We start from the raw sequence: 12,578 nt of genomic DNA, 5'->3' as shown, positions 1-12,578 counted from the left end.
CCAAAGGGATGTCCTTGAGTCTCCTTAAAGACTCAGTAGAACCCACTTTCTTGGAAGTGCACCTGGCCCGTCAAGGCTATGCTGAGTCACTGTCGCACTCTGCCCTTGGCCTTCTTCAAACAGCACATCAGAGGGGTGACCCTGAGCACCCTGTGACCACCTGCTTCTCCCCACACCTGTATGCCCACTAATTCACTCTTCTCAGTGTTCAACGCTGCGTCCTCGGCTTCATTGTGACAGTCACGAGGGGACGTGGATTGTGTGGCCCACAGCTGTGTTCCCAGTGCCCAACATGTTGTCAGGCTCAGCCTTAGCATGTGTTCAGCAAGACTTCTCAGGCTTTATCTTACGCTCTACTATCTTGTTACCCATCTAGTGTTCGCTGTTTATGAAGACGGCCTCGGCTGCAGTTTATTCTGTGTGCCTACCAGAGTGCTTTATTCGAGGCAGTAGTCAGTGAGTGGTTTCTGAATGACTGACTCAGGTCAAAGGGCTGGATGAGGACGGTAGGAAGACTTGGACAGCCGTTCTTCCCACTGCAGTCAGAGTCGATTCTCGCCACACAGAGGTTTTCATCCTCTTCGGTTTGCCCATGTGCTCGCAGACAGTAGATTCAGGTCTTGCCTGGCACATTCGCCCAGTTCCCGTTGTCTTTCAGATCCTCATCCTCTTTTTCCAGTCTCCAAGGCCAGACACCATTTGGTGCTGCAGTGGATGCAGGGATGTGTCGACTCCAGACACTGGCATCCTTGACCCAAGGGAGATGAGAATCTTCATCCACAGTTAACAACAATGCAGAGCTGGGGTTGGGAGTGCTGTGGGAGTCAGGGTGGAGGAGATCACTTCCCTCGAGGCTCATCATGGAGATTCGGTGGAAGATGAGCCTCAGAGGGTTGGTACTACTTAAAATACAGCCCCATAGGATATTTCAAGGTGAGGGCTAAAGGCTATACTATGCTATTTCCAGGACTTATTGAACCACTTTTGCTGAGAGTTTGTGAACCCTTGCTGTCTATGGCACCTCTACAGAGAGGCCGTGTTGTACATGGGTGCTCTCATGGGTGAAACGGTGGCAAGGCAAGGTTCAGTAACTTGTCATGGTTATGTATTTGACAAGTGGCAAGGTTCACATATTAACTCAGGTGGTATAAATACCAGCGTGAACTCGACTGTTACGCCACTATCTCCCATCAACAATAATTATGACAGGTGTGTACATACCAAGCACTTGTAGGTCACAGACTAGGGTGGCTAATTTAATCTTCACAAACTTAAAACGCAGGCATTGTCTCTCTCGTCACGCTGTAGGTGAGGTAATCCTGAGTTAGAGAAGTCGAGTACTCTCTCAGTGTCATAGGGCTCCTTCCTGAGCGCATGAACTGAAATATGAGCCCAGTGGTACTCCGTACCCTCACTTTTAAATACTGCAGCAAGATGTCTGGCTGGATTTGTAGGCTGGGAACATGATGGAAAATCAAGATCTTGAGGTTTATTTTATAATAAATAAACAGCTAGTGCTGAGCCTGTGCAGAGTAGGGAGACGGGAAGGGTCATCCAGGGCTAATGCCTGGGGGACTGGAATTTGATGGTGTCATTAATGGAAGGAATTACCACAGAATGAGAAAACAGTTGTGGTCCAGAGATGTGAAGAGGTACCGCTGTTAGGTGTGCAGTTTGAAGTGAGGAAGGGTTCAAGCAGCGGGCTCCAGGAGGCATTGAGAAGAAGATATTTATCACTAGAAGGGGTGTTGGGGGAAGCATCCACAGGAAAGCAAAGGCTGAAGACTTGGAATTGGCTTTGAGTACTGGACAAGAGGCATCCATGTTCGGGAAACCTTTATGAAGCAGAAGGAAACAGACTGCCCCGAGTCTCCTATCTGCAGCCTGCCGGTGACCACACTGCCTCTGAAGGGCTTTTAAAACCTAACTTTCCCTGAAACTGTAGAGGAGGTGAGAGCAGGTGAGAGGGAGCACGCCTCACCTCTTGCTTGTTTGCTGGGAGTAGTGGCTCTTCCTCTTGAAGATTCTCTTTGGAGAATGTGGGTGCACAGAGCCATGTCCGGTTGGAGTGTGGAAGTGAGGACTGCTGAGCCAAAGCCCGATAGCCCGGCTGCTGGACAGGCCCTGTTAGCAGATGTAAAGGAGCATAAAAGCTGGTGGTTATTGGCAGACAAACCCCAGGCAAACTGAGCATATTCCAAGCTACAGAGGGAGCAATGCGTGAGGCTAGGAGGGACCATGCACCACAAGATGGTGGTTAGCATCCCTGGTTTGTGGAGACCATAGACCCCATTCTAGAGATGAGGATGTCTCAGCGTGCTCCATCTGTCCCAACTGTAAACTTCACAAGGACATTGGGACTGGGGAGGAAGGGTCCCTACAGAGGTCATAAGGTTAGGAAGTGAGTAGCAGTCACCTTAGGATGGGAGCTGTGACAATTTACATGTGAACCTTTTGAAGTGGGAAAAGCTTTAAATGAACTAAAGAGGACATTTCCTAAGTCCTGCTGGAGACAGATGGCCAGTCAGTTGCTTTTGGATGACTGCAGAGTCCCTGTGGTCCATCCACTCTGTTCAGTGTGGCCAAAATGGGGCAGCCAGATTCCTTAGCTCCTCTCTGAACCTGTTCCCTCCCTCTGTCAAGAAAGACTCACTCTATTCTTGTGTAGTGTGGACTAGGAAGCCAACCATCAGAGCCCAGTGTTTTTATGATAATAATTCCCAAGGGACTTCTAAGCTGGCGATTCCATCTGTTATGCTGATTGCCACAAACAGTTTTTCTCCATCTCCAGTGAAATAGGTACCACAAGACACAGTATTCTTCTCTGTAGTTAACTGAGTAAAATCCACACTGGTCAAAGGCTGGTAAGCCTTAGAAAGGGTGAAGACAGCACAGACATTTGGGGTACATTAAGTATTGCTCAAAGATACCACAACATCACATCCTGTAGGACCCACTGTCTCCTGCTCCGTCTGTGAGCTAGCAGCTCAGTATTTGTGCCAGGCACAGTAATCGCTGCAGAGTCCACAAAGACATGGAAAAAAACTTGAGTTTTCTGCAGCTTTGGGGAAGATCTGCTTCCCTGGTGAACGAGTCTGCCGAGAGACTGCACGTTGATGGATTGTGTACCATCAATGACTGGCATTTTCTCTGAGATTGGGCTGCATCTCAGCTCTGCCAACATTTAACCTTTTTGATAGCCACTCAGGGTAGTTCTAAAGAACATTCCTTTTTGGACTGGGCTGTGCAATGGGATGCCTTTGGCTTCCACTTTTGTAACTTTCTAGTCTTGTTTGAAACAATTTTCTCCATGTGGAATTCTTGGAGTAGCTTTTAACTTTATTTATTATTTATTTTTTTCTTTTCTGTCTCCTCCTGTGTTCATTGACTTTCTTGCTTGTGGTAGTTTGTGTGTGGGGTGGCAAAGGCCTCCAGCTTGCTCCCTCTAGTTTGCTCTGTCTTCGGGAGCTGGAAGGCCGGATTTGTACAGACAACACCAGGGGAGGTGGAAGCTTGAGGCCCCTCTCAGGCTTCTGGCATTTTCTAGGCATGCTGTAGCCATGTGTGTTTTGGCCCGCTTGCTGCTGGCTTCGGGGTGTGTCTTTTCCCTATCCTGTGTCTCATTGCCCTGTTTCTCTGCCCTGCAGGAGTGGGCTCAAGTTTCTGTGGCTCCTAGAGCTGCAGTGGACAAACGTAAGGAAGAGTCTTGGGATAGGAGGGCTCCTAGGGTGACAGGTGTGTCTGTGGATCCCGAACAACTCTGTCGTGTGGCCAGTCTTAATGCCCGATAACCCCAAAGATAGGAGATGTTGGCCAAAAGTATTCCTATCAGATTGGATTAAGAATTTTTAGCGAAATCTTTTATACTTTTGTTTTATTTGTGTGTATGCTCATGAGTGTGTATATGTACATGGGGGCACCTGCATGTGGACATGTGGAGGCCACTGGACAACACTGGTGTTGTTCCTCCCCAGATACCATCTATCATTTGTTTTGCTTTGTTTTGTTTTTTAAGACAAAGTCTCTCAGTGAGCCTGGGGTGCCCTGATTGGCTAGATCAACTGGCAGTGAGCTCCGGGACCCACTTGTCTCTGCCCTCCCCACTGCTGGAGTTACAGACATGTGTTGCCAGGCCCATTGTGGGTGTTGGGGATCTGAACCCAGGTCCTTGAGCTCACAGGGCAAGGCAAGCACTGCTCCCCACTGACTGCACTGTCATCTCAGCCCCAGGGAAGTCTTAACTCTCCTGAGAAGATGTAAAATACAGTGGAATCTATGTTCCCGGTATTGTCTCAAAAACACTCCTCACTTCCTGCTTTGCTTCAGAATTTTTAGCACAATTCTGCCAGATATAATTAGGCATCTCTGGTAGGACCCTCTGGGCTCCCACCCCTCTTCCTTCTCCCCAGAGCCATCCACAGCCCTGAATTTGGTGATATTCATTGCTATGTATATTTTTATTCATCAACATATATTTTTTTTAAATCCCTTAATAGTAAGTAGAGTTCTTTTGACTGAGTAACTTTATGACAACAGTGTAGCACTGTACATACTCTTTAGTTCCTTGCTTTTCTTATTTGCTGTTCTATTTGTGATATGTATCTATCCTCACACCAGTTTATTTACTTTTCCATGCTGTGCAACAGCTATTGACACTCTATGGCCCACTATTTGCTTTTGTAAATAAAGTTTTATTAGAAGACAGCAGTGTCCATTGTTTATGAATCATCAGTATAATAGCCAAGTGAAGACATCACAATATAGATGAAAATCAAATGGCTAACAAAACTTCAGTTATGTAACTATAAGTGATCCTTTACAGGAAACCTGATTTAGGCTGTAGACTGTTTATATTGTTATAACTCTATCTGATATCTTATTAGTGACTATTAGGGTCAATTCTGGTTTTTGTTTGTTTGTTTGTTTTTGTTTTTTTCTGATAGTGGCTTCAGCATACATCTTTTTATTTGTTTTAGGGTCTCTTTTGAGCAGGAGGTTGAATTACTAGCTATTAATAAACTGATTTCCAAGGTGGGCCCACCAGCTGCTTCCCTTCCAGAGTCCAGGAGAGAGCTTCTCCCTCCACATCTTCATCAACAACCTGTGCTTTAGGACCTTAGGGCCAGTCTGATGCTTCGTTACACATCATTGGCAAGGTTTTACGACCATTTAGCAGACGCTTTTATGGGAAATGCTTTCTGTGTCTTTTGCCTGTTTTTCTGCCTTGCTGACTTTTGCCTTTTGGTTGTCAAAGTTAGTTCTTTATATATTCTGGCTGCTGGTCCTGTTGGTTGAACTCATTAAATTCAACCTATGCCTTATTTTTTACACACACATAGAAGCATATGCAGATCTATAATGTGCCTGTGCACACAGGTAAGCAGTCAGACACAAGACTGAGGCTGTTTTTCCTTGGGAAAGTTTGAAAGCCTCTGAGACTGACACCCTTACAGTTTCTCCACTCAGAGGTTGATGTGAGCTTGCCCCACCCCACTCCTGGACCAGTCAGCCTATCCTTCCAGGCTGTTTGGGTGAGTTGATTGGTATTTACGTTTTAACTGCATAGACATGACCTACCAGGGTGTAGAGAAGCTGAAGGCCACTGTGCTGAGATGCTGATAAGCAGAAGGCTGGGTTTGAAGATTTGCCATGGACAAAAACCAAATGTGATTTGTGGTTTTGGATTCCTCCATTTGGGTTTTGGCTGTAGTCAGACCATGGTTCCAGCTTGATTAACTTGAGCTGTTCTCTGGCCCACCATGATTTAAATAATTAACTCTTCCATTATCAGGCTAGATGACTGTTGTTTGATTTTACACTGGTCCCTTATCCTTAGAACCCAGATCTCCAGCTTACCGCATCCCCCTAGTTCCTCTGACCTTTCAAATTAGACTTTCCGCCTTGAATGAAAAGGCAAAAACAGTCTGCCATGCTTCTGGTTTTTATAAGCATGGAAGTTGACCAAGTCCACAAAGCTATGTCTGAGTATTTCAACAAAGCTCGGGAGGAGTGGAGCAGATACCCTCCAGTCCAGGACCACGGAGTAGCACCAGGCCTGACTTGGCTTAAACTATGCAGAGCCTCAGGGCCAGACCTGGTATCCTCTCTGGTTCTGTTCTTGCCACACATGCAGTCTAGGTACAGGCTCAGTTCCTTCCTAGAGGTCCATGACAACCCCACATCATCATCACCACTGTCCTTCTTTCTCTAGGACATAGCTAGATGACTCAGCTAGTGAACCATACATAAAAAGCCCCACAGAAAATCAGTACGTCTCTAGCACTCTGCTTTATTTCCCCATCCCTTGCAGGGAAATGAGGACAAGACTCAGTCCAGGACCGTGTTTTCAGTCAGTGATGGGCTGAGTAGAAATGCCTCTAGTAGCTGTATGTGGTGGTGGCTCACACTTTTAATCCTAGCATGCTGCATCATGTCAGATGTGGACGTTCTCTTGTCAGTCTCTTATGATGCTGAAATTAATGCTGTAAGCAGGAGGATTGACATGATGGGCCTGCTACTGCCACAGCCTTAGAACATTGCTGTTTAGCCTAGAAGAACACCACACCTGGTTATACTCTACACTTGTCCTTGGGTATTTTTAATCATTTTAGAGCATTTGGTCACACATTGCAGTTTCCACCGGATCTCATAAGATTACGGAGCTGATCATCACTACAGAGAAAGCAGCCAAGGGTTGGTTACTGTTTGTTTGTTTGTTTGTTTTTAAATAAGGTCTACTATATAGACATACCTGCCTTGAACTCACAGAGATCCGCCTGCCTTTGGCCCTGGAGTACTAGAAATGAATTGAAGGTGTGAGCCACCCCACACAGCAACTAGAAATTTTTCTACTCAGCCCATCACTGATTGGAAACAGGGCCTTGTCCCCATTATCTTGCATGGAATGGGGAAGCAAGACAAACTACTATGGAAATACTATTTTCCTGGGGAGATTGCTTCCGTGCTGTTCACTGGTTTTGTGTCTGCCTCATATTGTGCAGTTGGCATCCCTTTCCTGAAGGGCAGAACCCAGCACTGTGATTTCTTTTGAGGTCCCTGAAAGGGCCTTGAATAGGTCCCGGGGAGGTGCTGCTCCAGAGAGTCTGCGTAAATTCAGGAAGTGAAGGCTGTGCTGTGCTAGTAGGCCGGAAGAATGCAGAGTCTGACCTGCAGACAGGGCGTCAGAGGGACTGTGGCAGTAGCTCAGTTGGTGAAGTATTTTCCACAGGAGCATAGCAGCCTAAGCAGATCTGCAGCATCCACTCACTTGTGTGTATGGTTGCTGATCTGTAATCTCAGCCCCATGGAGTGGGCATGGAGTAGAGACAGGAAGAACTCCTGAACTTGCTGCCTCCCCATCTCGCTAATCCATAAGCTCCAATTCCAGTGAGAGACCCTGCCTCAAAGCAAGTAAGGAAGAGGCCTGCTATTGACCTCAGGACTCCGCCCACATGCACATACACAGAAGCACACACACATAACATGGACAGACAGACAAATACACACACACACACACACACACACACACACACACACACACACGCACATGCACGCACATACTCATGCTATTTTTTTAAAGCCAGAAGGAGAGCTCATAGCTCATGAATCTCATCAGCTGGTCCCTTCCTTAGACGCAGAAGGTACCCACGTTGACTGCTATACCTCTGCTGTTCTCCTGTGTCTTCAGTCACCAGCCATCCCCTGCAGACTCTACAAATAAAGTCCATGAGTTCTAGGCTCTGCCTCAGATTCAACATAGGGTTGACTGTTTAGAAGAGGCTTTGACCTCTGGCTGTGTTGGCGTGGTCACAGGACACCATAGCAGTGACCTGGAGAAGGGTTTAGAAGGGGACAGAATAAAGCTTACCTTGTCCAGGTCATAGGCTGGCCGTTCTCTGGGATAGACTATGCATATAACTTGACCCTGCTGCTCCTCTGACTAGAGAAGTCTCCTGGGTCCTCAAGGGGATAAGCTGGGCCTCCTGATGATCACTGTGTTCTCTCTCCACAGCAGCAAACCCACTGCTCTGCTCCACCGCCCGCTACCACTGCAGGAATGGGCTGTGCATTGACAAGAGCTTCATCTGCGATGGACAGAATAACTGTCAAGACAACAGTGATGAGGAGAGCTGCGAGAGTTCTCTAGGTAGGTGCTGCCTCCCGCCCCCCCCCCAAAAAAAAGGTGATTGGACACAGAAGTCGGGCGTGGGAGGGAAGAGACAAGCAGCCACATCCTCTTCCTAAGAGCAGCTGTGGTGACTTGTACTTGCCTTCATCCTGAGTGTTGCATAGTCTTGAGGACATTATGCCTGCCATTTTGACTTTGGTATCTTTCATATGTTGAACACTGTATATGCGTTTCTTCTGTGGTCATCCTTGGTTGTGTTACATGCCTACTGAATTGCTTTGCTGTGGTTTTCCGTGTTGTAGTGTTGTTGAGAGTCATGTGAGTCCTTTCCCTCCATCCTGCAGAATGGAGATGAATTCTGCAGAATGAGATGCCTGCATGAGTCATGACCACATTTCTCCACACAGCTGGCTGAAAATTTCTCTTTGGTTTCGCTGCTGTGCCTGTCAGTTCTACCCTGACAGCTCAGTCACATTCACGGCTGCTCTGGGTTTTGCTTTCTTTCTTCTCATTTTCGTTAACTTGGTAGTCATGAAATGATCACCTCCCCAAACGCTGTCATTTGTGTGTCGGATGGTGAGGAGCACTGATGCCCCCAGCGGCCCCTGGTGCTTGCTCACTGCTTGGTTCCCTCTTGTGTGGATTGCCTAAGCGTAGAAACGCTCTTGACTTGGGAGTTTTTGTGGAAACTGAAGGCTGCAGCTGAAAGCTGGAAGAGGAAGGACACTGAAGGATAAGGTCCCTTTTCCTGTCAAGACTCATGGGATCTCGTTTCAGCGAACATTTCCTTCCTTCCTTCCTTCCTTCCTTCCTTCCTTCCTTCCTTCCTTCCTTCCTCCCTCCCTCCCTCCCTCCCTCCCTCCCTTCCTTCCCTCCTCCCTTCCTTCCTTCTGTCCCTCCCTTGAGTTCTCGTTCTCTCTCTCTCTCTCTCTCTCTCTCTCTCTCTCTCTCTCTCTCTCTCACACACACACACACACACACACACACACACACACACACACACCCCAAGGCTGTCTTCAGAACTTATTGCATACCCGAAAGTGACCTGGAACCTTCCTTCTCATGTCCCTGGTTCTGGGATTACAGGCGTAAGCCACTCACTGTACCTGGTTTTCCTTGGTGCTGGGGACGCAACTCTGGGCTTCATGTATGCAAAGCGAATATTCTACCAACTGAACTGCATCCCCAGCTCCCAGTATGTGTCTTCAGTGATGACAACAAAGAACAAAGCTTCTTAAGTGTGCATCTATTTTAAGATATTCTGAAGAACAAGTGTTTCTAATGTTACAAATTGGTTCTATTTGTATGTGATCTCTTCTTTCCATTAATAGTGTTATGTGACTACAATTCACCCAGATTGTTGCTTGTTGGCGGAGCTTATTTGTTTGTCCATGTTCTCCTGAGTGGTCATGTTTGTAGATTTAATAAAACTACAAGACAAGCAAGAGATTTAACTGCTTGTAATATGTTTGGAGGTGGACATAGGTAGGGGAAAGTTCTTGGAGGATAAATACAGGTTATTTTCAAGGTCCTAGCTTTTATTTTGGTTGCTGTTTATTATGTCATTATAAGTGCACGAATGAGTGAGCAAATGAGCCATCCTCACATCACCAGTGGGATGTGGACCAAGCAGGAATTAGGACTTCTAAAATCTGTAGGACTGAGGGCCATAGAGAAGGTAAAACGTGTCAGAACAAGCCTTGCCAGAATCTGCAGGAAGGACAGTGGGGTGAGTGGTGTGGAAGTGGAAAGTTCTTTTGTGGAAAACTTACTGCTTGGGTGTGTTCTTCATCGGTACTACAGTAAGAATAAGAGTGCAGCCAGCTGCCACAGCCACTGCCACGTGTGGGGACTCCTGGATGCAGGCGGCAGGGCCCCCCACTGCAGAACAACCCAATCACGTTGTGTTTTACTACCATGCTGGGTGGTCCTAGTGCCTGAGTCTGAGGGCAACTGCTCTGACCTAGCCCTAACCTCAGAGAGAGTTTGAGCTCACTATTACCTGGGAAGTTTTAAACTACTGTGCATGGCTATCCTTCACAAAGTCAGTTTTTATAAAGGGAAACATATGTTGAGGTAGATCTAGTGTTAATGCCAGTGGGGAATGGCAGGCACTGAGCTGAGTAAATGTTCTGAGAGGAGGTGTGGAGGATAATTGCTGTGAAGACTTTTCTTGCCTAGTATCTGGTGTTCTTATGTATCTTAGCCTCACTTGTGCCTGAGTGTTTTCATGAAAAGGACTTCAGATTGACGCTTCCAGGGAGGGATACTGATTTGTTTAGGCCAGTGTTCTACTGGGTGGTCATGTTCGAAAACCCCTTCTCCAGTGTCCTGTGCTGTTTGGCTGACTGAGTCATTGTTCACCCCTCAGAGGGATGGCTGGTGATTCCTTGAGTGTTTGGCTCAAGTTAGTGCTGTTCAGTTCTGCTGCTTTTTTTCTCTGTTTCGCTCCCGCAGACACAAAGATTTGAGAAATAGTTGATGGTGCAGCCAAGCTTTGCCTTTGGCTTCGGACATGATGGCTGTTGTGGTTCATTTTGATAGTCAGTCAACCGTGGTGGATTCTGTCCCTCTGGGACTGTGAGCCAAAACAAACCTTTCTCTGTTAAGTAGCTTTGGTCAGAGCATTTTGTCATAGCAGCGGAAAAGTAACTAAGACACCCTGCCTCCCCCAGGACATGTGTGAAGTCACTCAGTATCAAATTAAAGACTTTGAGCCATGTTGGTACAATCCCCCCCCCCGTGTATCCCCCAAAAAACATACAGGAAAAGAAAAAGGGAAAGGTTCGGTGACAGACAAATACACGTGACCTAACTTTTGAGGGACACTACACATAGAGCTGTCTTCCCTTCTGAGTCACTACCAAAATGACATCAGGGCATGAGTAACACCTCCATGTGAGGTGACCATTGTGCTGGAAAGCTTTCCTAGCTACCAAGGTGTGCAAGGTGTGTCCGTTTTTCCTCTCTAATCCCAGGGGCCCTAACTAGTAGCCCAGTGCCTCACCCATAATGGGGTCCATAAGTGTTGACAAATGGGGAAAAAAATCTCCGTGTGGTCATCTTGCACTCGGTGGTATCACACCATGTCTTTGTTTTGGTGTATGAATCAAAGTACCCACAGTTTATTAAAGTAACAAGAAATACTGGTGTCATGTGTTCACTAGGAAAGTTTCTGCCATTCCCTCTTAGGGAGTATGTCCCAAAGTAAGCACAAGATATGAGTAAGTCTTAGAGGTGAGTCCCATTGGCCAGCCTGTGATTCTACATCCCTCCTGAGGCTTCTCTCTCCCTGCATCAAATGACAGTGTACTGCTATTCAAGGGTTCACTTTGTAGCCTCTAAATGTGAACTGCTTGCTAACCTTGCTGCATGCCTAATGGATGCCAGTCCTGTGAGAAATTCTTCCCTGTACTGGGCTGTTGAGAGACAGGGCTCCATGCAGTGTCTTCCTGAAACATCTCAAAGCTTCTTCACTGGACAGAAGGTACACTCATGCCTCATGGGGTTCTCAGCGCTTTCAGTGCGCTAGGTACTTGGCTCAGTGCCTCTGCACATGAGCGCACCCTGTGGGCTCCCTAGCCTTTGAAAAATCCTTTGCTTTCAGTTGATGTGAGAAAAGAAAGAGAGGTTTTACAGTGTTTATTTGGAAGAAGTGGATAAAACTGGCTTCAAGGCAGCAGCAGCTGCCATGTATAAGGTGGTGAACACCATTCTGGTGACCTTGAAAATGCTACCCGAATGTGGCATTGGTGTCTACTGATGGCACTTCCTGACACTCATGCTTGTGTGAAATCTTGCCTTTTTGTAAATGATCTGGACTGTTCGGCTAGTTTGTTCTCTCATTCTCTGTCTCCTCCCTCTCTCTTGTTCGTTCATTCTCTCTCTCTCTCTCTCTCTCTCTCTCTCTCTCTCTGAAAAAAGTGCTTACAATTTACTATCTTAACTTTTGAAAATTACTTTAGCTTTTTAAGTTCAGTGGCAGAAATTATTTTTCCATTATGCAACCAATTGCTAGGACTTTTACATCTTGGAATTCTGAACTTATTTAAGAAACAAAGGGGGGTTGGGGATTTAGTAAAGTGGTAGAGGCCCTGGTTTCGGTCCTCAGCTCTGGCAAGAAACAAAGGGAAAAAAATGTTCTCTACTCACTCTATCCCATAACCCTGGTAACTACTTTTCTACTCTCTGCCTTGATTAATTGGTAGTTTTAGGTACTTGTATAAGTAGAATCATATGACATTTGTCTTTTTTGTGAGTGCCTAGTTCATTTACATGTCATCAAGGTTCATCTATTTTATAGCATGGATGGCTGTTTCCTTCCTTTTAAAGGCTGGATAATGTTCCTTTTTATTGACATACCACATTTGATTTCTCTATCCGTAAACACTTGGGAATAATGCTGTGTGAACAGATGTACAAATTATAACCTGCTTTGAACAAGAGAAAT

General features: G+C 46.3%; 1 protein-coding gene across 2 annotated transcripts in view; it reads left to right on the top strand.

Moving 5' to 3' along the window:
- The window catches only part of Ldlrad3 (low density lipoprotein receptor class A domain containing 3), a 236,242-nt gene that overhangs the window by 122,912 nt on the left and 100,752 nt on the right, over positions 1 to 12,578 (top strand). For both annotated transcript variants that reach the window (XM_036186090.1, XM_036186089.1), the window contains exon 4: positions 8,012 to 8,146. In XM_036186090.1, the coding sequence (XP_036041983.1) occupies positions 8,012 to 8,146 (135 nt within the window). The remainder of the gene's footprint in view (positions 1 to 8,011; positions 8,147 to 12,578) is intronic.

Source organism: Onychomys torridus, chromosome 4 (genome assembly GCF_903995425.1).
Source record: "Onychomys torridus chromosome 4, mOncTor1.1, whole genome shotgun sequence".
Lineage (NCBI taxonomy): Eukaryota > Metazoa > Chordata > Mammalia > Rodentia > Cricetidae > Onychomys > Onychomys torridus.
Note: the sequence above shows the minus strand (reverse complement) of the source record. Positions and strands in the feature narration are given on the sequence as shown.